This window comes from Carya illinoinensis, chromosome 11 (assembly GCF_018687715.1).
Source record: "Carya illinoinensis cultivar Pawnee chromosome 11, C.illinoinensisPawnee_v1, whole genome shotgun sequence".
Classification (NCBI taxonomy): domain Eukaryota; kingdom Viridiplantae; phylum Streptophyta; class Magnoliopsida; order Fagales; family Juglandaceae; genus Carya; species Carya illinoinensis.
In genome coordinates, this window is record NC_056762.1 from 42,528,949 (window position 1) to 42,553,807 (window position 24,859).

Here is a 24,859-nt window from a genome sequence, read left to right on the forward strand (position 1 = left end):
ATTGCTTAATACACAAGAATTTGTGAAACCATGGTAATTCATGGAAAGTTCTCATTCCAAAATAAAGCTAGAGTTGAACTCCAATTTGATACATAGCCGAAAGGAGGAAAAAATAGGTTGCAATTTGATAAATGAGATGTACGTGCTTGCTCTTCTTCTTCTTCTTTGCCCTTTTTGTTTTTATTTAATAATTTTTTTTTTGTTTTTATTTTGCTTAGGAAAAAAAAATATAGTGTGCATCTATTCATACATACAAGCTCTATTAATAGAGTTTGCACATTAATCAAACTATGAAAAACTGAACGTGGTCAACATTAACGTAGAAGACATAATTTTCATATTTAGTCTTGTACTACTATCTATTTTAGCTAGAACTAGCATGCACATAAACTATTAAGTCCTCTTGATACAAAGTTGCATGCACATAAACTAGCATGCACATAAACTATTTTAGCTAGAACTAGCTACTATCTATCTTAATACATATGCAATCATGCATGGTTGTATGTATTAAGTCCTCTTGATAAAAAGTTGCGGCCATATCAATTTAGTTTCTAAATGATACATTATTCTGAGCATATATAACATCTATTACTGTATACTGCTACCAATGGGTTTAGGTAATATAAAGCTTATCTCCAAATTATTTATTGCATTTTATATAATTTATATAAGCTGATTTTTAATGTATAAATCTATTCTCTAGATGGAGAAAGGGAAGGAGCATTCATCTTCCTCTACACCTCCTACCACACATCCAGAAATAAATCCTCTGTCCCAGGTAGGAATTTATCGCTTTTCGGCATATTCAGCTTTTATAGCATTATCATTACTGGTTTTGTTCCGTAGTTGGCACGAGTACATCTTTGTTTCATAATCATTTTTATTTTATATGTTAGGCGATACCAATACCATTTTATCCGGTTTGTCAAACTATATGCATGGTTTCCATCCACCAATGCATCATGCGTGGTTACCACCATTTGTGGAGCATCCCGATGCAAACCCATCTACATGGACTAGTCAGGTGAGGATACTTCATTTCTTAAGTACAGTGGTTATTTTTATCAATGTTTGTAATCAATTTCGTGGGTGTAATTGCAGGGAAATCCACTGCCCCCATTTCACTCATCAGCTTTCTCTCCGATTGGTGCTCAGTCGACAACTTCAAGCCATGTCGATGAAATCCAACATATGTCGCCCGAGTCTACTGGAAAAAGTTTGTCGACTGAGCCTTCCATTCATGATACTGTTGAACCCAATGATGCCGATCAGTCCAGGGATAATGTTGAACTCAAAGATGCCGATCAATCCGGGAGTACAAATATTGAAGGGGCCGATATCGTTGAGGAGTCAAAATTGGGAATGGTGTTTAAATCTGAAGAGGAGTTACTTTCTTACTATAAACGATATGGGCAACAATCCGGTTTTGGGATTATGACACAAAGAAGTCATAGGTTTGAGGATGGGAGCAATAGATATGTCACATTGGGTTGTGCTCGTGGTGGGAAGGCACGAAACCGTACGACAAATGTTGCGAGGCCGCGTCCGACATCAAAGATAGAATGTAAGGCACGAATAAATGTGATGTTTAAAAAAGGGGTGTTGAAGGTGTCGAGTGTTAACAATTCCCATAATCACGGCCTAAGTCCACAAAAGTCAAGGTTCTTTCGCTGTAATAGAGAAGTGAGCGAGTCTGTTAAGAGAGTGCTAGATATAAATGATCAGGCTGGGATCAGAATGAACAAGAGTTTTGCCTCTCTTGTTCAAGAAGCGGGTGGGTTTGAGAACTTGCCATTCACTGAAAAAGACTGTCGTAATTACATTGACAAGGCACGCCACCTTCGACTGGGAAAAGGTGGCGCTGGAGCCCTCTGTGAGTACTTTACTCGGATGCAATATAAGAATGATGGGTTCTTTTCAGTAATGGATATGGATGATGACGGGCGGTTGAGAAATGTATTCTGGGCGGATGCACGAAGTAGGGCAGCTTACAAATATTTTGGAGATGTCGTCACATTCGACACGACGTATTTGACAAATAGATATGGGATGCCGTTTGCACCGTTTGTTGGTGTAAACCACCACGGTCAGTCAATTCTTTTGGGGGTAGGATTAATTTCTAGTGAGGATACAGAAACGTTCACATGGTTATTTCAGACTTGGTTGACTTGTATGGATGGTAAAGCTCCCAAGGCTATTATCACAGATCAAGATCGAGCCATGAAAAATGCTATTAGTCTCGTCTTTCCAAACGCCCGACATAGATTTTGCTTATGGCACATATTGAAGAAATTGCCAGAGAAGCTAGGTTCACATGGTGCATACAAAACTGGTTTGAAAAGCCAGTTGCAAAACTGTGTGTATGACTCTCACACGATAGAGGAGTTTGAGGGCTCTTGGCAAGTGTTGATTACGAAGTACAACTTGCAGGAGAATGCGTGGTTGAAGAGTTTATACGCTGAGCGTAAGTATTGGGCACCAGTGTTCATGAAAGAAGTTTTTTGGGCTGGAATGAGTACAACCCAAAGAAGCGAAAGCATGAATGCATTTTTTGATGGGTATGTTCATGCTAAGACAAACTTAAAAGAGTTTGTCGATCAGTTTGATAATGCATTGAGGAAGAAGATTGAGACTGAAAGTGAGGCAGACTTCCAGTCATTCAACGTCACAATTTCCGTTGTCTCTCCCTCTCCACTTGAGAAGATTTTTCAAGAGATATACACTTGCAATAAATTTAGAGAAGTTCAGAAAGAAGTTATAGGAATGCTTGCAACTCTTCCAGCTCTACACCGGAAGGATGGTGTAATTGCAACGTACCATGTAGAATGTGAAGTGAATGCTGGTGAATTCATGAAGGAGGTGACTCACACAGTGTACTTTAATGAGGCCGAATGTGAAGTGAAGTGTTCATGTGCCTTGTTTGAGATGAGAGGGATATTGTGTAGACATGTATTAGGCATTATGAGAGTTAACAAAGTCCGTTCGGTTCCTGAAAAGTACATACTAGATCGATGGAGGAAAGACATAAAAAGGACATACACTCTTATACCTTCTTCTTATGACTTAGTTGATCAAAGGCCTGAAGTTAGCAGATATTCACGTATCATCAGGAAATGTTACGAAGTAGCCACAAATGCATCGTCATGTGATGAGCACACTGAGGATATGCTAGCTAAACTAGATGCGATGAACTTAGGCTATTGCACCAACTTGCCGCCCTCGAAGGTTGTAGTGATTCATGCCGACTCAACCACAGAAGCGAGTTCTAAGAAAGTGCTGAGTCCTCATGTAGTCAGAGGAAAAGGTAGACCTCCATCTCTTAGAAAGAAATCAATGATTGAGAAAGTGAAACCCACGACGAAGAAGGCTAGTCGTGGAGGAAAGCGTAAACAGGTTACCACTGAGTTTACGCTTTCCTCTGAGTGCACTGTTCTGAATTTTTTAGCTTTTAAGTCATATTTTTACGTTGTGATATAACTGACATATATAAATTGCAATTTATTCCCACGCTTATACCTGGTTTTGTTGGCTTTGTAGCCACATGGAATAGGAGGCGAAGTTGTTGGAACGTGCAGGAATTTATTTGGCCAAACAGTTGTTGGAACACAACAAACTGTCCCAGTTGAGGTACATTTGTGGGTTTTGTTTGATATGAGTAATTTTTATAGCTTTTAAAACTAGTTGGAAAATTTGAGTCTATAGCTTTACGTATTGATCTAATACTCCGCTTATGTATTGTTAGCCAATACAAAACACTACCGAAGTGTTAAATGTTAGTGCCACCGAGTTTGGCTTTGCAGTGAATGAGACTCAAGAAAGTGTAAATTTCTCATTCTTAAAATTGGTGATATTGTGTATTTTTTTCCAAATGAGTGTTATGATGGGTTGTATTTTTAATGATATAACTGATATTGATTTGTTCACAGATCTTGCTTGGGATGGATGGAACCCAACCGGGTAGCTTGCGTGAGACACAACCGTCACAATGAGCCACTTTATGGGGTTTGTACCTTCACCATGCTTATTACTTTATGAGATTAGGCACTAAGCCATGATGCTTTAATTTTGGTGGTTTTACTTAAATTAAACCACCAGTATTTTCATTTATGCTATTGATTTCGCTGGTGTACTTGATTTAGGAAGAGTACTGTACAGCAGAACGAAGGGGAGTCAACCCAAATCCGACCACCATATAATGATGTATTGCAACATTAGTTTTGAAGGATAAGGGCTAAGCTACGCAGATGGTGATGGTGTATTTTTTTTTTATGGGTTGTGTATAATTACATTAGTGGAGGTGTTGTAATTATTTTTTGCTGGTTGGAAGTACACATGTAATGATTTTTTGATGGGTAGTGTATAGCAACATTAGTGAAGTTGTTGTAATTATTACTTGATGTTGGAAGTAGGCATGTTATGATTTTTCATTTGGGTAGTGTATAGCAACATTAGTGAAGTTGTTGTAAGCCTCTCTTGATGTTGGAAGTAGGCATGTAATGATTTTTTGATGGGTTGTGTATAGCAACATTAGTGACGTTGTTGTAATTATTACTTGATGTTGGAAGTAGGCATGTAATGATTTTTTGATGGGTTGTGTAAAAAAAAAAATTAAAGCATGTTGATGTAATTATTACTTGATGTTGGAAGGATGGTGTAACATTATATTTTTGAAGTTGTTGGGTACAGCATTACTTGATTTCGCTGCTGTAATAATTTTTAGATGGGTGGAAGTTTGCTTTATTGCAGCCAACTTGATGGGTAGAAATACCAAGTTGTTTTTAGTTGTGCATTTACGAGAGCATAAGCTGTTGTATGTTCGCATATTACCACAGGTTTGATACATAAAACTAACATGATTGGGCGGTTAAGCATATTTTACATGATTCTTTGATATTGTCAATTTACAGGATATAATTTTTTATTGATCAGAGGCATGAAAACTCCAGTTATAAATGGAACCTGCCAAAATTTGCACCGTTTTTAGGTTGGGGCAGTAATGACGTTGGCCATTACTGCCCCATGCAATTGAGTGCAAGTGAGGATTAACAAGGGGCAAAAATGAGGGAGTACAAAATTCATAAAACGCGTGATAGCAAATAAAGTAATATTAAAATGAGGGCTTTACGGGTGTTCACTATGATCGTACATACAACAAATAAAGTAATATTAAAATTGCCCAACATATACGCAGATGTGTGCGTTGACGCCGAACTTCCAACTCCATTTTCACAATTTCGCCCTCTCTTTTACGAACCTCTTCCATCCAATGTCGAACTTCTTCCATAGTTTTACGAACCTCTTCCTCTAATTTTCGAAGCTCTTCCCGTGTTTTCTGAAACTCCTCCTGTGTTTTCTGAAGCTCATCCTTCTTCCTTAACACATCAGTTTCAATTTTCACAAGTTCTTGTTCTCTTTCCTGACCGCTATCTGCCCATTTAAAAAAGTTGCAATGTGGTAACCCCTGTATAAACAAACAAACGAGAAGCTAATTTTGTGAGTATAAAATTAATGTATTTTGTTGTGTCAAACCCGCCAAAAGTTAAAGTGAAGGAACTCCGCTTTTGTACCTTCATATTGTAGTTTGAACACCCAAAGAATGCTCAGCCCGGATTTCGCCGCGTATTAGATGTTCTAAGTGAAGTGGGTGATCCACAAGTGCACACAGGGGTGTTTTCCAATGTATGCTTAACAATAGAGGATGACGAAATCGACGATGATACCTTTTCTTTACTCATCATGTTCCCAAGTAACTATGGAGTATACAGATCCAACAAAAAAATGTTGGACACTTGGGGGCTTTTGTTGCTTTTTATGAGTGAACATAAGAAATCATTGTCTTGAGCAAATGGATAAAAAGCGCAATAATTTTACTTAGCATTAATCAAAAACAATTGCAATTCTAACTAGCAGATTATCTTAGACCAAATGGGATATATACTGTACTTTATTTGTGATTTGGACATAACAGTATGAAAACAGGGGATGATGGATGAGGCCTATAATGGCACTTTTCATTTTCCATGCACGCAAACCACACACGAAAACCAGAGTTATACTTTCATGATTGATAATGAAAACTAATCAAAAAAAATATATCCAACAAAAACTACTGATAGGTCCCTTTCAAGTACAATATTACCACCAACTCTTAACAAGTGGACCTTTCCTCCTCTTCCTCTAAATTCATCCTCAAGTGGAATACAATCAATCATATGAACAAATTAAGATTAAAGTCATTATGCAAAAATGATCAAAACTGGAGATGAGAGGGAAAGGAATCTGCATGCTTTTCATCAGATATTGGTAGATAAATGTGGAAAATATTGGTGGAATTGAAGAAGTTAATTAGGCCTCACTCTCTACGAAGTGAACTAATAGCAGATATGGGCATTGTTGCATGGGTTGACCCATTTCTTAAATTGCCTCAACCATAAGCAGAACCTCCCATTTTATTCAGCTTCTCAAAGGACTAGGAGGCACCACGCAGTGTAAAATATTCATCATTTAAATCCTCCCTCCATTCTTTTAACATTATATAATATAAGTTGGGTTGGGTTTGATGGGCCCCTAGTTGGGTGGTGTTCCCTCTTGTTTTATTTGAATTGCTAAATTGTTGGTCCATGGCCTTAGTTAGTATTGTTTGTAGAAAATTGGCCCATGGCCTTATTTTGTTGATTGATGACTATGGGAGGGGGTGTCTCCCAGTATCTAGACAGGAGGTGGTAGTTTGTAGGTTGGAAAACCCTCAAAGTTTTCCCTTATCAATTACGTATGAATATGAGTTTATGAATCATTCTATCAAACACTTCCGCTACATTGTTCTTCTTCATATCTGAATCATTTTCTTACATTTCATTGAGTTCCTATTTACATTCATGCATCCTTTATCCACAAACCAACCCATTCCCAATTAGGTTCATTGCAGCAAAACCCATTAATCTGTAATCACAAATACACCAACCCAACCTAACCCAAGACTTACCCATAAATCCGAATCACAAATAAAGCTAGCTGGATTTGGAAATAGATTGAATAACATAACATAAAGAGAGAGAGAGAGAGAGAGAGAGAGAGAGAGAGAGAGAGAGAGAGAGAGAGAGAGAGACCTGTTAATCTGTGAAAAGTCCGATTTAGGGTTTCCCCAACATTCAATCTCTACGCCTGCAACAGAAATCAGAATGAAGAACCTCCGAAATCAAAATTTCAGGAACCCCAAACAGAAATCAAAATGAAGAACCTCCGAAATTTTGGGGGTATTCATATTTGTTATACGCCTAAAAAACCCAGAACAAAAATGCGGAAGAAATGAAGAAAATACTACCTGACTGGTGCTCGTTCCTCTTCGATAGTCTGTGGTCTGAAATCAAAAGGAGGGTGGCTTACATGGTAGTCTGAAAGAGTCATGGGGATGAAGGAGTTTGGTGCTGGTGCTCTGAAATGAATGAGGGGGAAAGAATAAGGGGAAAACGAAGAGAATCGATTTGAATTCCCGCTCGATGAAACGCTTCGTTTCATTAACTCAAAGAGGAAAGCAGATGGGCGAGCTTCAACCAAAACGGTTCGTTTCATTAATCCACGTCAGCTGCTCCGCAAATGCCTCCGCATCATGCCTGCAACAAGACTTTTCCTTCTATGTTGGTTTGCTTGAACGAGTAGGGCTTACGAGGCCTCGAGTGTAGGAGTCTGGCAGTTGGCGATGTGAAGGGGAAAGGTGGTGATCGGCATTATCTGCGGCTGAGGAAGGAGTCGTGGAGGGCTTGCTGGACATGGGTTGCTCTATTTTGGTGGTGTAAAAGCAGGGGTATTTCTATCATTTATAGTGGATGGGGACGGTGGTTCAAGTGGTTAGCGGTTGAGGCGAGTAGAAGAAGAGGAGGAGCGGTGGTGCAATGACTAAACTCGTTGGGACGTGGGCTCCTTTAGCTGTGACACAGTAGGGCTCAACCATGGTTGCTTGTAGTTGTGTGGATTTTCGTGGGACGAGGTAGTGGTGTGAGGAGGAGCATGCAACGCTATGGTGGCTGCCGTGTGGTGTTTCTCGAGGCTGTACACACTAGTCTCGGTTGACTCCACAGTGGTGGTAGAGAAACAACATGGGTGTGGGGGAGCATGTGGTGGATCAGGGTGGATGGTGGCGCTACGATTGGTGGTGGAGAATAGGGAAAACTGATGGCAGACCCAAAACCGCATGGAGTAGATGTGAGAGAAACTAACAAGTGAGAGGGATCTGTTGAGAGGAAGATCTAGGAGTTGGAAAAATAGATTGAAAAGGGCTAGGGAAGGTGTGAATATGGAGAGAGAATTTTTTTACGTACAAGCAAATTCGCATATCGATCTGCATATTAATATTGTTATCTTTATATTTAAAATTCAAATCGGCACCATTTTAATTAAAATTTGACTTTCTGACTAATCATATTAGATAAATTTGCGTATTGACGTACATAATTATTTACAATTAAATTTTTTAATAGAAGAAAATCTGGGTTGTGTACGTGTGGTTGGTGTTGCCTGGACGTGGAGACGTGGGGGAGTGAACGTGCGGCGGCCCTAGCTCGGACAGTTTCTACGTACATGGGTATGTATGTATTTATATAGGTAGCCAAAACCCTAGAGGAGAAAAGGAAAAAAAAAAGAGAGAAAGAAACGTATATTGAATAGTCGTGTTGGGCTTTTGGAATAAAATCTTCGGCCACTACAAAAAAATGTCCAGTTGGTCTATAATTTATTAAATGGGCTTAACTCATTTATTGAGTCCGAAATCACTGGTTAAATCTTGATGTACCCGAAAAATACTTCTTAAACCTCGGCCTAATTAAACTCCCAAGATACCAATAAGGTTTCCGAAATATTCACTACAACAAAAAACATTTTTTGGGACGAAATTACTTTGGGACGAAATAGAAATCGTCCCAAAAAGTGGGATTTTGGAACGAAATATCAATTTCGTTCCAAAATGAAGACGGTTATGCCAGACCGTTTGAACGCGTTCAAACAGTATTCTTAGGGACGAAAATTTTTGTCCCAAATAAGTTAACCGTTCGACCGTTAATGATTAACCCTTCGAACGTTTAATTTTTACCGTTTGAACGTAATATTGGCGTGATAGGCAAAAATATTTTGGAGGGAAATAGATAAACCGTTCGAACGGTTAATATTAACCGTTCGAATGATGCATATTCACCGTTCAAACGTTATTTTAATCGGTCGAACGGTGACAAAGTTTTAATTTTTTAAGTTTTTTGCCAAATTATATTTAGATTAACTAGTAATTATAAAAAATTGGTTAATTAAATAATATGAATAATCTAAATTAAGAATTAGTTTAGAAAATATAAAACAATACTATTTCATATAACTTAAATACTGAATTTACAAAACACAAAATATTGTCCATACAAAAAACAGGAAATAAATAAATAAAATTGATCATAAAGTAATTAAGACCCCAAGTCTTTGCACACTTCCTCGACTGCAGCTATACGTTCCTCTATTTGTGTCAGTCGAGTACTGATGGTGACCTGAGTCGCAGACATGGCAGCAAACTCTGTACGAAGCTCAGACACAGTAGAATGGATCTTCATACGCACTGCATCGATCACTGCTGATGTCTGCTCGCTGATCGCTGCACGCACTATGTCAGCCATCTCCTCACGAGTAACACTGTGGACTGATGCCTCGGCCCGTGTAGATGTCTCTGCAGCTGCAGCTGAGACTCCATGATCTCCCGGCTGTGCATCTCCGTGAGGATCAACTGGTTCTGGAACATGTGCACGAAAACGCAGTCTCGAGTGTCCCGTGCTGCGTGAGAGGGTGGTGCTGTTTATCGGTCCCATCATCTCCCGTTTACGCTCAGCAACATCTGGCACAACACCAGCACATAATAGATATCGGGTGATCAGGACTCCGAATGGTAGTATATCCATCGAAATGTACCGAGATTCTGATCGAATCCTATCGAATATATAGCCCACCAAGTTGATAGGAATGCCATGAGCGACCCGTATCATAAATTCCGTCCGATCAATGCCAACTTCTGTCTTGTGCTGCCGAGGGTCAATGTTATTGGCAATTATCAAATTTAATATCTTAAAGAAAGAAGATAAATCTGCCTGTTTGATGCTCTTCGTCCCGTCATACGGTGGAGCATCTGGACCGACAACCAAATCCCTCACCTCGTGATCAGCAAGGGTATCGACCTCATCAGTATAAACTGATGCCTCCTCCTCAGCTGTCTCCGCCTCAACTGAAGGATCAGTCTCTCTAGGCACCACATTCGGATATGCATCTGGCAGCATAGGAATACCGAGATGCTCAGCAAGTCCATCTCGTGAAAATACAACGGGTACTCCTCGGACAGTGATACTGTAGGCCCCAGAATCATCTGCGCTGGCACTGCCGAGTTCTCTATAGAACTCAGCAACAATGTCAATGTAGGAGACTGGCTCCCATGCTTCCTCCCGTTCATCCAAGATAGGTCCCCAACCACGATCACTGAATATTGAGGGCAATGAATGACCCTCCCAGAGAAGACTCTGGAAATCAGAAATCTTCACTGGTTGCTCCAGTGAAACTGTCCTCTCCCGAACTGGACCACTACTACTCTCACCAAGATTGCGTCGCTTACGTGCCGATCTAGAAGTAGACATTATAATCAACCTGAAATTTATAATTACAAACTAGATATATAACATTAACAAGAAAAATACAATAAAGAACAATTTACAGTAGTTTGAAACAAACAGCAATTTAATAATATTTGATATTCTGAACAACATTATCAACAATAAATATATTTCTCAATATCAATATTAATAATATAAATATAATATTAATTACCATTCGAACGTTTACTGTAACGGTCGAACGGTTTGTCTGAAACCGTTCGACCGTTAAGCTAAATCGTTCGAACGTTTACTGTAACGGTCGAACGGTTTCAGACAAACCGTTCGACCGTTAAGTTATATCGTTCGAACGCTACGCACGATATTCGTGTCGATCGGGATTCCAGGCCGAGTCGACTCGGCCATTGAAATCCATGAAATCCTTCGATTCCCTGGATTTTACACCAAAATAAATGCAATAGAAACCTAAATAAACGTTCCTAACGTGGATTTATGCAAATCTACCGATTATTTTGATGTATAAATCGGTTTACCCTAACTTAAACAATTAATATATCAAAAACCTAAATCTAAACGGTAAAATGCTTTAAAAATGAAAAATACCGGTTGAATTGGACTAAGAAGAGTATATTTTTTGATCTTCCATACTGGTCAAAGTTAAAATTACGGCACAGTCTTGATGTTATGCATATTGAAAAAAATATATGCGAATCCGTATTGGGAACATTGATGTCAATCGAAGGAAAAACGAAGGATACATTAAACTCAAGGAAGGATTTGAAGCGGTTGGGAATAAGACCGGAAATGCAGTTGCAAGAAAATGGTTCGTCCGTTTACATGCCAATTGGGTGGTATACATTGTCAAGGAATGAAAGGGCTACTTTTTGTGAGTGGATAATGAAAATTAAATTACCGGATGGTTATGCCTCGAATTTGACAAGGTGTGTGCGAACAAATGACTGGAAAATAATTGGGTTAAAAAGTCATGATTGTCATGTCCTTTTGCAGCGTATCTTGCCTATTGGTATACGTGGGTACTTGACTAAAGACGTGCGCGTGGCTTTGACTGAGTTGGGTTTATTTTTCAAAGACTTATGTGCACGGACATTAAATGTAGAAGCTTTGGATCGAATGGAACGGGAAATTCCCATCATATTGTGTAAGCTAGAAAGTATTTACCCACAGTCATGTTTCGATGTCATGGTTCACCTGGCCGTCCATTTGCCACGTGAGGCTCGACTTGCAGGACCAGTTCAGTATAGATGGATGTATCCCATTGAATGATTTCTTGGGAAGTTGAAACGAACAGTTGGTAATAAAGCTCGCCCAGAAGGATCAATTGCAGAAGCATACATTGATGATGAGTGGCATACCTTCTGTTCCAAATATTTCCACGGAGTTGACACTAGGTTTGATCGGCCAGAAAGAAACTTTGACGTTGACAGAACAAGACAACGAAATGTGTTTTCCGTGTTTTCCCAACAAGTACGTCCACTTGGTGCAGTGCGTGGTTATGACTTATGTGGAAGAGAGTTTGAGAAAGCTCAATGGTACGTGCTGAACAATTGCCCTGAAATAGAGATTTACTTGAAGTAAGTATTAATCTTTTCTTAATTTAGTATTCGCTCATTTACTTTCGCAAAATTCTAATAATATAAAATACATGTGGTAATCATCAATTTCAGTGATCATATTAACATGCTCAAGAAACTAGGAGTAAATGATATAGACCGGAAACATGAAGAGAAGTTTCCGAGATGGTTTGAACAACGGGTAATGACATTACATATGCGACACTTCATTTAATACAAATAGAAAATATTGATTGTTTTTTTTATTGATATAATAGACGATTTACTTAATATGTAGGTTGTACAAATGCATGCCAATAATCCAAACGATATATCAGATGAATTGTATGCATTAGCGCGTGGCCCATCGAGACGGGCTACAAGATATTCTGCATGTATTTCTCGTGGTAGTAGGTATCACACAATAGATCGAGATCATTATAGGAAAACACAAAATCATGGTGTACTAGTTGAGGGAAGTCATGATGGAGAAAATATTGATTTCTATGGAGTGATTGTTGATATAATTGGAATGAAATATTTGGGGGAGCTTGCAGTGTATCTGTTTAAGTGTGATTGGTGGGATTTAAGCAATCCTCGAACTGGAGTCCGTGATGATGAATATTTCTTGAGTATTAATACATCAAGAAAATGGTACGAGGATGATCCATTTATTTTAGCTTCTCAAGCATCTCAAGTATTCTACTTAGATGACCCGAAGTTGGGAACTCAATGGCGAGTAGTACAAAAATATGCTCCAAGAAATATATATGATGTTATCCCTCAGGCAGAAGGGCGAGATGAAGAAGAAGATGATGCCTCTACTCAAGAAGCATACCAAGAGAGTCAACCCGTCTTTAATTTGTTTGTGGATTTGAGCCAGTATGAGATGATTCCATTGAATAGAGAAGATATTGAGGCTGAAATTGTTGATGCGACACTTGAGCAAAGTGTTGATTCATCTGAAGTATCTACAGAAGATGAGACTAAATTGTCAAATGATACTGATACAGATAGTGATTGACGAATTATATTTTCACATTACGTGATGATGAACACTATTTTACTTAATGAATATTGTATCAGTCTTTTGAAATTATGCCTCCGAAGAGAAAGGAAGTGCGCAACCCATCTCCACCTGTTCCTAGCTCTCCTTCAGACTCACCATTAGAGATTGACTCTACAGAACAAGGTAAAATTCTAATAGTCATAAAAGTTATTAATTAAGATTATAATAGAAAATTGATTATAATGTTATATATCATGATGACTTCACAGTACAATCTCGTCAAGGTCGAGGCACTACGAGAGGCGTGACGTTGGAAAAATATCGTAAGGTGGGTAAGATCAAAGTTAACATTCTTGATGAACATACCGGAGGCGAAGGACAACCAGCAGCTTGGCTTGCATCGCATGTGGGTGCTCTTACACGAACTTATACACCTTTGGCAACAAGTTCATGGAAGAAAGTCCCCCAAGATGTTAAGGACCTTATCAAGAAGCGTTGTTTGGTAATGTTTAATAAATGAAATTTAATTGGACTTATAATTTTATTTTACTTTAAAGTTAGAATATTATAAATGATAATATTTTTGTCCAAACTTTTTTCTGTAAGGATGATTTCGAATTAAATTTTGGTCGAAGAGAGGAGCGTAAAACTGTGGAAGAGCTTATGAGTAATGCATTCCGCAAGTATAAGGCGAGGTGTCATGAGCATTATAATAAGTTTGAGAATAGTGAAGAAGCACGCCAACATCCCTTTCAAGATGTGCAACCTTCTGATTGAGAAAAACTTTGTGACATGTTTGAGGATCCATCATATAAGGTATAATTAATTTAATTATTTTAGTCCTATTTTTAATTTCGCTTTCTAATATTTTCAATTCTTATGTAGGAGCGAAGTTCTATAAACAAAACAAATAGATCAAAATTGAAGATTACTCATCATGCAGGCTCAAGATCTTTCCACCGCCTCTCTAAAAAATTGGTATTGCTATTCTTTCATTTGTATATAGTTAACTGAATATATCAATCATAATGACTTTATATCTTAACAAATCTTTATTATAGCAAGATTCAGATGCCAATTATGATCTGACAAAATTATATGCTGCATCACATACTAATCGTAATGGAGAGTGGAGTCATCCTGATGCCCGTGAAAATTATGTAAGTATTATAATTTGTTTTAAATAAATATATTTGAATATTTATGATGATATTAACTCTTTATCTTATGTGTAAGATAACATAGTTGCCCTGCGTGCTGAATCTGCGTCAGATCAAAATTCCTCAAATACAGATGTTGAGATTTTTACACAAGTTCTGGGTGAACGTTCAGGATATTTGAGGGGTTTGGGTCGCTGTGTAAAACCTTCTCCCTCTTCCTCTTCTTCCGGGTCTGCCTCTATAGCTCAAGAGAATGCGAATCGTAGAATTGAAGAATTGGTTGCAAAACAACAAGAGTTAGAGGCTCAATTGGCGAGACAAGGAGACATGGAGATGCGCCTCAAACAACATGAAGAAGAACAAGCACAGTTCAGGAGAGATATGCAACTCCAAATGCAACAGCTTATGCAACAGTACAGGCCTCCAACCAACTGATGGTTTTTTACGTCTAGCTTATGACATTATCTAATTATGTATGAACAATGCTAGTTTTATGGTTATTTATTTCTTCGCACTTATTATAAAACTTTTGTGAGTAATTAAACAGTTCCTAATTTATGTTTTTCAAATAATATGGATGTCTATTTAGTCTTTTTATAATTATTGGTTTTAATAAAAATAATATCCGTTCGAACGACCGAGTCACGTTCGAACATTAATGGGCATGCCGTTCAAACGATAATGTACCGTTCAAACAACAATGCGCAAACCGTTCGAACGATACCAGATGCTCAAAAAACTGTTCAAACGCATGACATTACCATATCGTTCGAACGTTGATCATCACCGTTCGAACTCTTATACCGTTCGATCGTCTCATTTAACGTTCGAACGTATTTCTACTGAGCGTTTGAACGTATCTTGATAACCGTTCAAAAGAGTCGTTAACGTTCGAACGTTATATGAGAAGCATTCGAACGCTATTCTGGAACGAATTTAAACCGTGACAAAAACATCCATCGTTCGAACGGTATCGAACGGTCAATTTCAAAATCGTTCCAAAAGATATATTTTGGGACGAAATTATGATTTTCGTCCCAATATATCTTCTGGGACAGTGATGTTGGGACGACCTTGGGATAAAATTTTTTCGTCCCAAAAAATCTTTCGGAACGAAATCTATATATTTTGAGACGAAAATTTTCGTCCCAAAAAATGTTTTTTGTTGTAGTGATTGGCTTGTTAAACGTAAGTTATGCCCAACAATCCCAAAATAAAAATCTGGGCACGTAGTTAATCCGAAATTTCTCATTAAATCTCAAGTGGCTATCCATACTTTTTAACCAAATAAAAATATTATATATAAAAAAATTAATAATACATTGGTTTGGGCCTTGGCCTGGCTTAGCACCGGAGGTGTTACAAAGCTTCTGTTCATGGGACATATTTACAACTACTTTTCACATCCAAAAGATTTGGACGAGCATCGTTATTGGATTATCTAAATATAAATGTAAAATTTACATAATATAATATGATTTTATATTTAATTATTCTATTCAAAATGTATTTCCACATTATATAATTCATCTATTAGTCAAAATAATAATAAAATATTATAAATTTAATAATATTTTTTTCAATCTTTTTCTATTAATTTTTTTTTCTAAATTAATGGCTTATATGGAAATATATTATTATTTTTTATTAAATAATATGGAGAAATAATGCAGGAAGAAGAATGAGAATGAGGAAGGAGAATAAATGGAGAGAGAGTGTACAAAGATATTATTTTTTATTCATTTGGTTGTGATATAGTAACAATCAAATTTGACTGTCAATCTTAATTTTAATTTAGCTAAAAGTAAAAGATTTTAAAATTAGATAATCCAATGTAAAGTATTTTTAAATTCTATTACTTAAATTTTTTATTGGATTTAAATTTGAATAATCCAATGAAGATGCTTTTACATATGAAAAAACACAACTGACCATGTCGGTAGTTGATCATGTTACATGCGATGGGCCTTTATACCATGAAGTTTAGGCCGATGGTTAGCTGCACAATCATGATTAAACTCTTAATTATTATCCAATCACGTGCAACTAGCGTGAGTAATTGAGTTTGGGTGCATGTTGCATAATCAGATAGTTTTTAAGGTTGCATGTGATTAAGCTGAGAAGCCTAGCTAGTCGGCCAAGCCTGGAGATTTGTTTGGGGTTACTCTAATTCATAGGCCTAATCCCAAATAAAAGAACTTCGATCTGTTGCGAGGTCGAGATAGAAGCCCAGTAGTCTTTCCCCAGGCCAAGCTTAAGCCCGGATCAAGCCGAGTAATAAATTTTTTAAGAGAATGACCAATTCTTACACAAGCTAGTGCTACTAATTAAGAATTAGAAACTAATAATAATATATTTGCAACTCGAATCAATCACAATTCACTTTATTCAGACATTGACTTGAGTTTGAATAGTCACTAAAACTGTCATGTCATTAGAATAAGAAGAAAGAGACTAAGAAATATTTCATATTTTCTATGGTCTGCCACCCCGACTTTATATATTTAGATATATGTGTTGAGCAATCTGCTAAACTTATTAATTTATTCTACAAGTACGTTTTTTTTTCTTTATTAACACGTAAACGTAACCATATCAAGTATTTCTTGTGATCGACAGCCACCAATGCAGAGGTCCATGCAGCTTATAAGGGCACAGGATCCACCATTAAAGACGCTACAAAATCCTTGAGCACAATTCCAGCATGTGTGTAGCCATCTTCATCCTTGTACACGACATCAATTACACGTGCAAGGTTGAGAACTCGCATGAGAATTGGCATGGGGACTTCGGTTGGGTAGAGGCACTCTTTGTTTATATCCTTCCATGCATCTGTCACTTGTTTCATCAATTCATGGACTGCTTCTTCTTCTGTAACACCATGTTGTGTCATGTAGCATTCAACAGCCGAAGCAACGTGTCCTCTCTTTTGCTCAAACTGCAAGTATTATTATTGAAGAATCATTTATATATGTTAGTATATAAATTAATAGGGCAATTTTATAAATTATTATTATAAAGAAAAAAAGGAGATATAATTAAACCTTGTGTGACACGATGTCATCCATGAGTCGGCAAACCACTGCTGAAGCTGTGACCATTTTAGGGTCACTGAACAACCACTCGAAGGAATCCTTTGTGACAAGTTCTCCCATTCCGACTAAGGATGTGGTCGCTAACATTGCGTAGGCAGAGGTAACAAGAGCAAGGGGCATATATTCGTCCATTGTTGGTATGTATTTCTGGTGGAACCATTTGGCTTCATGATGGTATGCTCTAACTTGATTCTTCATCTGAGACAACGTACGTACGTAGATGTAAGCAACTCACAATCAGAACAAATACTTATGTTTTTGAAACATATAATATAGTCAAACATAATATTTCCTGTTATTTATGTTTGTTTGTCTGTTTGCTTAATTTCTTTGAATATATAAACTATGATGCTTACAGATTCTATTGCATACTGGACCCGATACAATTTTTCTTCACCTAGGTTTTGCTCCATTTCAGTGTAAACGTCTAGGAGTGCTTGGTAACTCATTTTCATGTACTCTGGGAGTTTATCTGTGGCACTCATATCCCACCTGTAAAATAGGTAATTTAGTTTTCCCAGTAATAAAAAAAATAAAGAATAAATGTAAATATGATTAGGATGTGTCTCAATCTCAACCTCTCAATTGCTTCAGTAAAGAGGTTAAGTTCTTCCATTGTACCATACACATCATAGATATCATCAATAACAGAGGTCATGGAGATCACTTTGGTTAGCATCCTCCTAGCAAAGCAATATTGGGGCTCAAAGTACACTCCCAATATCCAAAAATAGCACTCAACCACCCTGTCTCTGATAAAGGGTAGCTTCCTTGAAAAGTCCAAGTCTTTCCACCAGCTGTAAAACATAATTTAAAAGAATCATTCTATCAATTACCTACAATTATCATATCATCATGTACAAGCTAACTTACAGCACTTGCAAGTATTCTGAGATGGAGCTTAATAATTGACCTGGCAATGTCAGAAAGTTCTTTCTGGTGCACTTTCTGCAATAGGTTGAAATCCAACTTTGCGAACTTAAGAAGAACTTTATCATGTGAAGCGTCTTCTTGGTATACAGAAAAGTAATGCCTTGCCTCTAACCTTTGTAGTCCTTTTCGGATAGGCTGTTTCAACGCATGGGTTACTTGTGCTGCTAGAGGTCCGCTTAATTGGGATGCTACAGACTGAAGATGTGTGGTAGTGAAGACAAGAGCCTCATCCAGTATATCTTCACCTTTTACCCTGAGATGTGTGGCTTCATACAAGCTTAAAATTCCTTTCACATCATTGGAAAGTGATCCCTTAAAATTTCCTTTGCTGTCCTTGAACTTGTTGAACATATCTACCTCACAATATTCCAATGACATCAAATGAGTCACCCCATGGAAGGAGAATAATATATATCTATATCTATATCTATATCTACGTGTGTGTGCGTTAATAGTACTGTTAGACACTTTTTAATCCCATAATGAAACGGGTTCTATCTTTTATCTTAAAACCTTTAATTAGTTGATTATGTTTCCCTTGAAAAAGAATTCTGCAAGCCTATAGAAAGGAATTGAAACAAGCATATTTTACCGCACGAAATGTAATAGCCGTCTTGTCTAAGCAGTCGAAACAGCAGGGCAACACTGTAAAGGTCATCATTATATTCAGGGTCATCACTTTCATGAGTCTTCTGCAGTTGTTGCAGAATTTCTTGAATCTCGTTATCAAAATGGTAAGACACGCCTAAGCGTTGAATTGCATCAACCAAGTTCAGCTTTTGTGAAGGCTTCTCAACTTGAGCCGTGAGCATCGTCCTCACATTTTCCTTCAATTCTTCAATTTGTTGCCTCATATGCACATCAGTTTCCTATATGAGCAAAAAGTATATATGCACTGTGACTTGTCCATGGAATAATATCATACTTTCAAGATATAAATATTATCCCTAGAAAAATAAGGGCTTATAAGCTAGCGTTAGTTACACCGAGAAATGCAAAAGTAATGTTTGATTTACGAGAGTTCAAACACATGATGTCGTAATGTAAACGCTATACATATCAATCTTAGATTACCAGGAATTCAGAAGCATATGAGAGGAAATGGTCACCCCAAATGCTGGGTTGAAAATTTGCTGAGCGACGGTTAATTTCTGGCATAACATGATTCTGGGCTGTTGGAGCAGCTACTGCTGAAACTTGAATAGACATTATAGAAGTTAATCGGGACCGTACTTAGTATTGGAGATGGTGGTTCTAATTAATGGCACTTCTAGTGCTTTCAGTTCCAGGGCCTAGTATGAGATCCTAAACAGATTGCAGGACATTCAGGTATTTATAGAAAGATTAGTGCTGTAAACGACGAATGGAATTACGTGTTGTAGTGTTCTTTCTTTCTTTTTTCTTTCCTTATATATATAAATATATATATATATATATATATATTCTTGACTTCTCTCCTCAATTGCTTACGTGTTGTAGTGTTCTTTCTTTCTTTTTTCTTTCCTTATATATATAAATATATATATATATATATATATATATATTCTTGACTTCTCTCCTCAATTGCTTCTCTGTCTCACCTATATATTATTATACACTAACGGTTTGAATAAATATTTCGCCAGCGGCCGCCTTTGAATTTCTGGGTAATTTTTTGAACTTCTCTCTATCGCCTATATATTATACCCAAACGGTTTGAATAAATATTTCGCCAGCAGCCACCTTTGAATTTCTGGGTAATTTTTTGAACTTTGATCTTAGTAGAAATAGTCTCGACACGTAGCATTATAGTGCAAGTTAAAAGTCCAAAGAGTCGACTCAGTTCGTGGAAATCGATCGATTACGGACACCTCCAAGCAGTCAAAAAAAACTCCACGGACGCTTACTTCATTGGACCGAGCACTTCCCCCCTGCACTAACAATCTTGATCAGTTCTATGACCCGTGAAACAATATTCTTGACTCCAACTTTCTGTCCTTAATTGTGATTTTACGTCATCAAACTTAACCTTTCCACTACACGTGCCTCCTGCCTAATTGTAAAACAAATTACTGTTGATTTACGACCCCATGCGTGCCTGCAGATAATGTATGATATTCATGAGGCGTGCTACACGAAACTCGTCAAAGATATTAGTTTTTATGAAATTAATGTATGAAATTATTTCACATTATTAAAATTAATTTTTAAACTATCAATGAAATTATTTCACATTACTAAAATTAATTTTTAATATTACAAAATTACCCTCAATTTCACGTAAAGTTAAAAAAAATTAGAAAATAACTGTATGGTTATCACTTTCCTTCTGCCTAGCTATACTACTCTCACTTTCTTTCATATTTTCTTTTTAAGTTAAGCTTATTAGATCATTTTTCTTTCGAAACAGGATACACATCCATGCAATTCAATAATATTTTAAAAAAAAAAGAAATTCAACAATATTCATTTCCTTAACTATAAAAAAAAAAAGGAGTAAAAAATAAAAAAAAGAAAATCGATGATTTATCAAAATCATATTCCCAAATTAATATATTTTTCTGTTTGCTAGATTGCCGAGTAGACTGGTAGGCTAATATATATATATATATATATATATATATATATATATATATATATATATATATATATATATATGTATGTATATTCTACGAAGAATAGAGTAATAATATGAAGCCGGCCACCTTTGAATTCGGGTGCGTAATGGCCCGCCAGGGATGGATCAAACAGGTCATGTTCTTTGCATGTGTAATATTTGAACTTTGATTCAATGTTTTAAATACTGTATTGGATGTCATACTGGTTAAGGCACTAGAATAAAATACTTTGATATCGATATTATTTCGTGTACCGTTTCGAAATAGTCAATATATGAATAAATTATATATATAAATATATATTAATTATATTCTAAAATAATAATCTATATATGAATAAATTACGCATAAATACACATATATATAAATTATAAATAGTCTAATCTAAATTGGGGGTTAAAAAATGAGCTTGTAGTTTGAAAAAATAAAAAATAAAATAAAATAAAATAAATGCTAAAATACCGGCCGGTACATAACTCGGTACATGTCAAAATATCGGCCGGTATTTAAACCGGTGTGAAACAGGTACAATTTCTATACCGAACCAGTGGCCAATACGTGTACGGCCGGTATATATTATACAAAATTAAAAACACTGCTTTGATATAAGGATCGAAAAGTCTCTCCCAAAGCCACCCATTCATATAATATGCCATTTAATTTATGTACGTACGTTCTTGATTCCTCGAACAATAGAACCAAAAATATGAAGCCACCTTTGAATTTGGCCAATTGCCTGGTCATGTAAAACAGGTAATATTCTTAATTTGTGTAACTTTTGAACTTTGATCTCGGGAGAAGTCTGATCTCCAGATTACAATGCATGCCATTGTGTCCGAGAATGCTGACGTACGATCGTTACTACAGGGAAATCAACCTTCTTGGTCTGAGCTGACGGCCAAAAAACAAACTAAAACTTTGGAATATTCCCGGAACTTACGCGTACAGTTTTGACATCCATGCATTTGTTAGAATACACAGATTTTTTTCTCTGGCGGCTAGTTTGCTTGAGTAAGCTATGTCGATCTTATGTGCTCAATTTCTTCGACAAACGTAAGAAAATAATCGGGCACCTTTGAACTTTCACTTCGGTAAGAGTCTCCAACACGACCGTGCGCCCATTCGATAATAGTTTCGATTGTCGCCTGATATATATACACAAGTCTCTTGACGTCTTTGGGGAAATGAGGAAACACAGTAAGTGACACTGGGCAGAATAATGATTATTCTACAAGATAGTTTTAAAAGATAATTCATATGGAAGAACACAAGAGAACTGCCAAAAAATATAGAGAAATACATCTGATGTTCAATTCAAAATTAATTAATCAAATCAAAGAATGTCGAAAATTAGCCCATAAGCCGGGCTGTATAGTTCGAAATCGTACTAATCAAAATTTTATCAAAAATAGCAAAATCCCAATAATCATGTGAAAATTAAATATATAATAAAAGAAATAATTTGTCAAAAATTAGCTCAAATCGGTTCAGAATCACTTCCTCAATGATAAATGAAATATTTCCATAACAGGAAGAAATAACTAAAAAAAAAGATTCGGAAGGGAAAACAGTAGATTTTGACATTGGAAAAGATGTGCACCGATCGAAGCTCTATGGCCACGACGTGCGCATTAACAAGAGCTTTTCAATTTGGGGGCATATGTGTAACAGCCCGTTAGAAATTCAATAGTGAAATTTTTATTGGTTTTAGTTAGGAACCTAATGAAAATCCCATAAGTTTTCATGAATTAACCGATCGCATAATTTTTAGTTTCTCAACAAAATCAGTATTATCACTCACTATAGTGTTAGAAATGTGATTTTTATTATTTGAGATAATTAAAAGTGTCAAAATGCATTATGGTCTATGTCATTAAACTCAGATGATTATTTATGATTTTATAGCGCAATAACTTATTTTCAAATTTTCAGACGAAACGTCTATTCAAAACTGTAAATTTATTTTTGGGGCACTTTGGGGTTGAATTACGGTAAACGATTTCACTGTAGGTTCATATGAATATTGAGAACTTTTTAGTATTAAGTTTATTATACACTTTTTTGGAGTGAATAGTAAACTCGATAAGCACACCAAGTGTAATGTTTTCAAAAATCACACTGTGGAATGTCTAAATTAGGTTAGAGAAGTTTTAATTGGACATTTGGCAAGATCTTAGCCATATATAGTGAGTAGTATTAGACACTTGGCACCATGAGAAACATTTGATGGATTTGAAGGAATCAAGGTCTGAGATCATGTCATCTAAGCAAAAACCGTATTCCATCCGACCAATCAAATTGTACCAAACTAAAAATGATTTGTACCCTAGTAAAACCCTAAATGGTTAGAATCTAATTGAGAACCCAAAAGCATGGTTGAAACTGAAATCCTAAGCGGTTTTATTCAAATCCTAAAACTGATCACAAAATCCTAACTGAATTGATTTCTAACATTATGTTTAATCGCTTGATTAAATTACTTTCACATGTTATTAATCTTTCAAATTTATGTTTGAACATCATTATCCAACCTTTCAAACTTTGAATATTTGATTGGGCCAAAATAAATTGGTTTGGGGGTTGATAGCAACCGAAACCTTCTTAAAACCCTAAATTGAGGCCCATTCGGTTAAGGCTCATTAAGGCCCACGAATTTGGCCACATTAGCATTGCTTCTTAGCTCAGTTTTCCCTCACTTGGCTGAGCAAATCTTTCAAAAAGAGGCCTAGAAGGCTCTAGAAGGGATAAGCTAAATGGGCCACCTCACTCTTTCAACTCAATTCTCCACCATAAGGAAATATCTTGGAATATTTTTGTCCACTTTTTTTGGGTTGCCAAGAGCAACACCCAAGCTCACTCTCAGCCATCTCTTCATCCCTCACTTCTTCAAGAAGTCGTCCAGCTCATTTCACAATCATCTCACTTTTTTTTCTTACATTTCTTAGAAAGAAAACCAAAGACTCTCTTGGACAGCTTTTAGGAGTTTTTTCATATACCCATTTTGAAGCTTTTGAAAGTATTTTCTCACAAATTTTCCTTCATAAAAGCTATTCTTTTTGGAGTCTAGTTTATCTAAATATCTTATTTGTTTTATTTGAATATCATTAGTCAGTCAAATGTTATTTAAACCCCAGAAAGGTCATTCTGGACGATAAACTGGAGAGTATATTATATTTTGGAGTTTTTGAACAAGCTAATAGATAGATCTTAGTCTGAAATTTTTATGGAGTATTTTTAACATGTCTATATAATTATTGGTTGAGTATTTGCTGCATGATTAAAGGTTTTGATGAAATATTTTCTTAGATCTGGAAACTCGGGCAAGTTTGGGGCTTTAGAATTCTCAACTCAAACTTAAAATTCTTATCTCATCATTACAAATTTTCCAAATTTCCACACAAAATATAATAAACAATTTAACTTTTTTAAAACTCAATTCAACTTTTTCAAATCCCAAAACAATTATAATACTAAAAAATAATATTTTAAACTTTCATTTCAAATTCAAAATTCTCATCTCTACCCCCAAACCTCCCTGAAACTGGAAGAGGAAAAACAATTTCTGGTTTGAAAAAGTTTAAATCTTTGGTAGTTTAAACATATTCCAATGGTTTTGATAATTTTATTGGAGGATCCTCAACCTCTTATATACATGTTAGAATGTTATTTTGAAGATATTTGATGTTAGTTTTAAATATATGAAACTTTATGCAAAGAGATATTCGGATAGAGCAAAGTGTTGATGTTCTTGGCTAAATTTATGTTTTGGTTGATTTTTAACCATGTGATCTTGAATTTGAAGCTTAGATCTGTTTTAAGACACATTTTGTGATGTTTTGGTTTGAATATCACATTTTTATAAGTCA

The 24,859-nt window shown here is 36.3% G+C and overlaps 3 protein-coding genes across 3 annotated transcripts; 2 read left to right on the plus strand and 1 right to left on the minus strand.

Moving 5' to 3' along the window:
* Positions 1-610: 610 nt before the first annotated feature.
* LOC122282520 (protein FAR1-RELATED SEQUENCE 5-like) lies at positions 611-2,895 on the plus strand (the record flags this gene model as incomplete). Its single annotated transcript, XM_043094461.1, has 4 exons — positions 611-620; positions 707-781; positions 900-1,027; positions 1,105-2,895. Coding segments are annotated over exons 1-4 (2,004 nt in total), but the record flags the coding sequence as incomplete, so codon positions are not given.
* LOC122282124 lies at positions 2,855-4,451 on the plus strand. Its single transcript, XM_043094083.1, has 5 exons — positions 2,855-3,396; positions 3,541-3,630; positions 3,746-3,823; positions 3,930-4,005; positions 4,143-4,451. The coding sequence occupies exons 1-4, from the start codon at positions 2,929-2,931 to the stop codon at positions 3,990-3,992; spliced, it is 699 nt and encodes a 232-aa protein (XP_042950017.1). The 5' UTR covers positions 2,855-2,928; the 3' UTR covers positions 3,993-4,005; positions 4,143-4,451.
* A 12,244-nt stretch (positions 4,452-16,695) lies between these two features.
* LOC122280632 ((-)-germacrene D synthase-like) lies at positions 16,696-19,707 on the minus strand. Its single transcript, XM_043091610.1, has 7 exons — positions 19,471-19,707; positions 18,989-19,265; positions 18,377-18,749; positions 18,042-18,260; positions 17,820-17,955; positions 17,413-17,661; positions 16,696-17,306 (listed from the first exon to the last, which is right to left on the minus strand). Exons 1-7 carry the CDS (start codon positions 19,603-19,605, stop codon positions 17,013-17,015), a joined length of 1,683 nt encoding a protein of 560 aa, XP_042947544.1. The 5' UTR covers positions 19,606-19,707; the 3' UTR covers positions 16,696-17,012.
* Positions 19,708-24,859: the final 5,152 nt, after the last annotated feature.

Coding starts and splice junctions, on each gene's coding strand:
- LOC122282124 (XM_043094083.1), top strand. CDS start 2,929: ATGAGAGGGATATTGTGTAGACATGTATTAGGCATTATGAGAGTTAAC. Junction 3,631..3,745: donor AACAAACTGTCCCAGTTGAG/GTACATTTGTGG, acceptor ATGTATTGTTAG/CCAATACAAAACACTACCGA. Junction 3,824..3,929: donor TGAATGAGACTCAAGAAAGT/GTAAATTTCTCA, acceptor ATTTGTTCACAG/ATCTTGCTTGGGATGGATGG.
- LOC122280632 (XM_043091610.1), bottom strand. CDS start 19,605: ATGTCTATTCAAGTTTCAGCAGTAGCTGCTCCAACAGCCCAGAATCAT. Junction 19,266..19,470: donor CATATGCTTCTGAATTCCTG/GTAATCTAAGAT, acceptor TTGCTCATATAG/GAAACTGATGTGCATATGAG. Junction 17,956..18,041: donor TTTACTGAAGCAATTGAGAG/GTTGAGATTGAG, acceptor CCTATTTTACAG/GTGGGATATGAGTGCCACAG.